This window comes from Rhincodon typus, unplaced genomic scaffold (assembly GCF_021869965.1).
Source record: "Rhincodon typus isolate 14 unplaced genomic scaffold, sRhiTyp1.1 hic_rhity00013919, whole genome shotgun sequence".
Taxonomy (NCBI): Eukaryota; Metazoa; Chordata; class Chondrichthyes; order Orectolobiformes; family Rhincodontidae; genus Rhincodon; species Rhincodon typus.
In genome coordinates this window covers 1,676-6,040 of record NW_025979557.1, presented here as the reverse complement: position 1 = coordinate 6,040, position 4,365 = coordinate 1,676, and the positions used below count along the sequence as shown (strand labels likewise).

Below are 4,365 nucleotides of genomic sequence, written 5' to 3'. Positions count from 1 at the left end.
GTTCATCCAGCTCTACACCTTGTTATCTTAGTGCAGTAACTGTGGTCCTTCATTGGCCACTGCACCAGCTCAGGGTAATGAACCATGGCTGTTCTCTGTTCCAGCTGCAGGTTGTATGTAGGGTTAATATTGGATTGAGCAGGATTAATGTCGCTTAGTCAGTTACTACATTTTCTGTTCATTTCATCAGGGTCTCCACCAGACTCTCTACAGTGGACCACAGTGCCCCTAATTACTTCCTATGATTGCAAAAAATCGTACTTTGATATCATCACACCTCGCATGCTGTGTGCTGGTTTGGTAGAGGGTGGACATGATGCTTGTCAGGTATGGTTAACATTCGTTGTGTCTAGAATGAACGCTTCCTCCTTGCCCCTTCCTGGTTAAATCTCTGCTCTGCACTAACGTCAACTGTACCATCAAACAAAAGCAGAAAGGGTGTTCCCCATTAGCTTTGGTGATGGGATGCAATCAGCTGGCTTGCTCACTTTGCTGATTGAAATGGCAAGAAATTTGGAAAAGATGAACTTTGGATGTTTGCAGCTTGTGTACTGCGTGTGCTGGTTGCGGGTGGCAAGTGTGAAGACAGTGACTTCATTAAAACATAGAAAATAGGTGCATGGATAGGCCGCTCAGCCCTTCCAGCCTGCACCACCATTCAATATGATCTTGGCTGATCATGCAATTTCAGTATCTCATTCCTGCCCTCTCCCCATACCACTTGATCCCTTTAGCTGCAAGGGCCATGTCCAGCTCCCTCTTGAATATATCTAATGAACCGGCACCAACAGCTTCCTGTGGGAGAGGATTCCACAGGTTCACGGCTCTCCGAGTGAAGAAATTCTTCCTCATCTCCATCCTGAATGTCCTACCCCTTGTTCTGAGACTGTGAGCCCTAGTTCTGGACTTGCCCAACATCAGGAACGTTCTTCCTGCATCCAGCCTGTTCAGTCCCAACCAGATTTCATGTTTCTGTGCGATCTCCCCTCATTCTTCTACATTCCAGTGCGTACAAGCCCAGTCGATCCAGTCTTTCCCCATATGTCAGTCCTGCCATCCTGGGAATCAGCCTGGTGAACCTTCGCTGGATTCCCTCAATAGCAATAATGTTCTTCCTTAGACTAGGAGACCAAAACTGCACAGAATACTCAAGGTGTGGCCTCACCAAGGCCCTGTATAACTGCAGTGAGACACCCTTACTCTGATATTCACATCGTCTTGCCATGAAGGCCAGCATGCCATTAACTTTCGTCAACACCTGCTGCACCTGAATGCCAATCTTCAGCGAATGTTCCATCATTACACTCAGGTCTCGTTGAATCTCACCTTTTCCTAAACTGCCACCATTCAGATAATAATCCGCCTTCCTGTTTTTGCGACCAAAACACCTTCCCCCTCAACTAACTGAGGCCCCAGTTCCTCTCTAAGCTGGAAGTATGAGTGGCTTGGTGGGTGGAGGAGAAATGTGCAATTTCCAAGTGGATGCAGCTAAAATAGGGTTGCTTCCCCTTCTTTAAAGTGAATGCTCCTTTCTGGATTCTTTGAAGAACATGCTTCATTAATAAAAATGTGAGCATGACTGCTCCTTTACAGAAGGAAAGACCAAGGCCTGAGAGGAGAAAGTACCAGATCCATAAATAGGTGTAGCAGAGGGACTGCATGATGTTTCACAAAGACATAGCATGAATTACAATGGAAAGAAAGAAGGAAGTTGTCTTTATAGGACATTTTGTACAACCTTAGGTGTCACCAAATGCTGCATGTGCAGCTAAGTACGTGAGAAGTGCAGGTACATGTGTAATGTAGAATAGTCAGCCACCAATTTGTATGCAGTATGATCTCTCAAATAGAGTTTTGTCCAGCATGGAAGTTGAGGGATAAATGTTGTCTAGGAGAACTGCCCCTGTTCATCTTTGAATAATCTTGTAGATTCATTTAAGTCCACTTGAGAAGGAAAACATGACCTTGTTTTAACTGTCTCATCTGAAAGACGGCATCATCAACAACGTAGCACTCCGTCAGAATGGAAGTGCCAGGTTGAATTATGCACTGCCAGCACTAGAGTGAGGCTTAAACACTTAGCCTTCTGATATTGGTCATTGACTTCATGTTTCTCTGGTCATATTGAATGGAAATCCTTTTTTTCCCTGCTGATCTATGAAGTCCTTATGCCATTTTGCATGCCTGCACCCTGTGAAATTTTTGTGGCCTATCCACCACATTCTTGATCCAACTTTAAAAATAATAAATCCCTTTGACTATCATCCTCAGAACTCTTAGAGTAATATTCATTCATACTCCATTGTGAAATAGTGCCTCAGAAAATGCAATACAAACATAAATACAAAATATGGAATACACCTTACAAAATTGTCCTTTATCACAAAATTATTATGGGTGCAGAAGGAGGCCATTTGGCCCATCCTGTCTCCATCAGCTCTACTATCTTGTCCAGCTCTGTTATAATTGCCGTTTCCTGTTAAACCTGCACACCATTTCTGTCCAAATAAATGTCCAATGTCCACTTCAATGCCACAACTGAACCTGCCTCCATCACATTTCCAGTGATTGCATTCCATACCCTAACTACTTCCTATGTGAAAAAGTTTTTTTTGTCTCACGCACCATTGCCTCATTAGCACATCATTTTAAGTCTACGCCCTCTCGTTCTTGTTTCACTTACAAGAAGCTTCACCCTATCTACTCTGTCCAACGCTGCTCATGGCAACATTGCATTTCCAAGGCAACCATCTTATACAGTCCAACAAAAAAAGAAAGATTTAGCACGTCGGTTCCATGCTCATAAGGAATTGAATTGATGTTGCCCACTTTAACCAGCTGATCAAAGAGGCCGTTGTTTGTCCAGTTGGTAGTTACTAAATTGTAAATGTCTACATTCAACTGTTCTGCATCAAGGAAACATTTTCTTTTTTGTGACACAGGGTGACAGTGGTGGCCCACTAACTACAAAGCAGAAGTCACTCTTCTGGTTAGTTGGCGTCACAAGCTGGGGATACGGATGTGCCAGACTAGGAAAGCCAGGAGTGTATGCAAAGGTCACAACATTTCTGGACTGGATTTACCTGCAATTCAAGGCAAGTGAAATGTGTGGATGTGGCCTAGATTATCTGAGAATGAGCTTTCCAATTTCTCCCGCCTTCTTCTACAGTCATAGAGTCATAGAGTAATATAATATGGAGACAGGCCCTTCGGCCCAAACTGGTCCATGCTGACCATGGTGCCCACTCAGCCAGTTCCATTTGCTCACATTTGATCCGTATCCCTCTAAACCCTTCCCATTCATGTACCAATCCAAATGTTTTTTAAATGTTGCTATTGTACCTGCCTCAAGCACTTTCTCTGGCAGCCCACTCCATATATGCACCACTTTCTGCATGAAGATTTTGCCCCTCAGGTCCTTCTTAAATCTCTCCCCTCTCACCTTAAACCTATGCCCTCTAGTTTTCAATTCCCCATCCTTGGGAAAAAGACTATATGCATTCATCCTATCTATGCCCCTCATGATTTTATATACCTCAATTAGGTCACCCCTCATTCTCCTATCTTATAAGGAATAAAGCCCTATCCTGGCCATCCTCTCCCGTTAACTTAGGCTTGCCAGTCCTGGAAACATCCTCGTAAATCTTCTTAGCACACATTCCAGTTTAACTATGTCTTTCTTCTAACAGGGTGACTAAAACTGTGCACAATACTCCAACTGTGGCCTCACCAATGGCTTATACAACTGTAACATAACGTCCCAACTCCTGTACTCAATGCCACGACTGATGAAGGCCAGCATGTTAAATGCCTTCTTCACCACCCTGTCTACCTGTGATGCCACTTTCAATGAACTATGTGCTTGTACACCTCAGTGTCTCTGTTCCGTAACACCACTCAGGACCCTACCATTTACTGTATAAGCCCTACCTTGGTTTGACTTTCCAAAATGCAACACCTTACATTTATCTGTATTTACTTGCATTTGCCAATCCTCAGCCCACTTCCCCATCTGATCAAGATCTCTCTGTAATTTTTGATAACTTTCCTCGCTATCAACAATACCTCCTAATTTTGTATCATCCGCAAACTTACGAATCATGCCTTGTATATTTACATCCAGATCATTTATGTAAGTAACAAATAAGAAAGGTCCCAGCACCGACCCCTGTGGTGCACCACTATTCACAGGCCTCCAGTCTGAGAAACATCCTTCAACCCTCACCCTCTGCTTCCTACCATCGAGCCAATTTTGAATCCAATTAGCTAGCTCTCCCTGGATCCCAAGCGGCCTAATCTTCATGACTAGCCTGCCATGTGGGACCTTGTCAAAGGCCTTACTAAAGTCCGAATAGACAACATCCA

General features: G+C 43.8%; 1 protein-coding gene across 1 annotated transcript; it reads left to right on the top strand.

Annotated features, from left to right (window-relative positions):
- Positions 1-190: 190 nt before the first annotated feature.
- LOC125482625 (trypsin-1-like) lies at positions 191-3,095 on the top strand (the record flags this gene model as incomplete). Its single annotated transcript, XM_048594734.1, has 2 exons — positions 191-327; positions 2,943-3,095. Coding segments are annotated over 2 exons (290 nt in total), but the record flags the coding sequence as incomplete, so codon positions are not given.
- Positions 3,096-4,365: the final 1,270 nt, after the last annotated feature.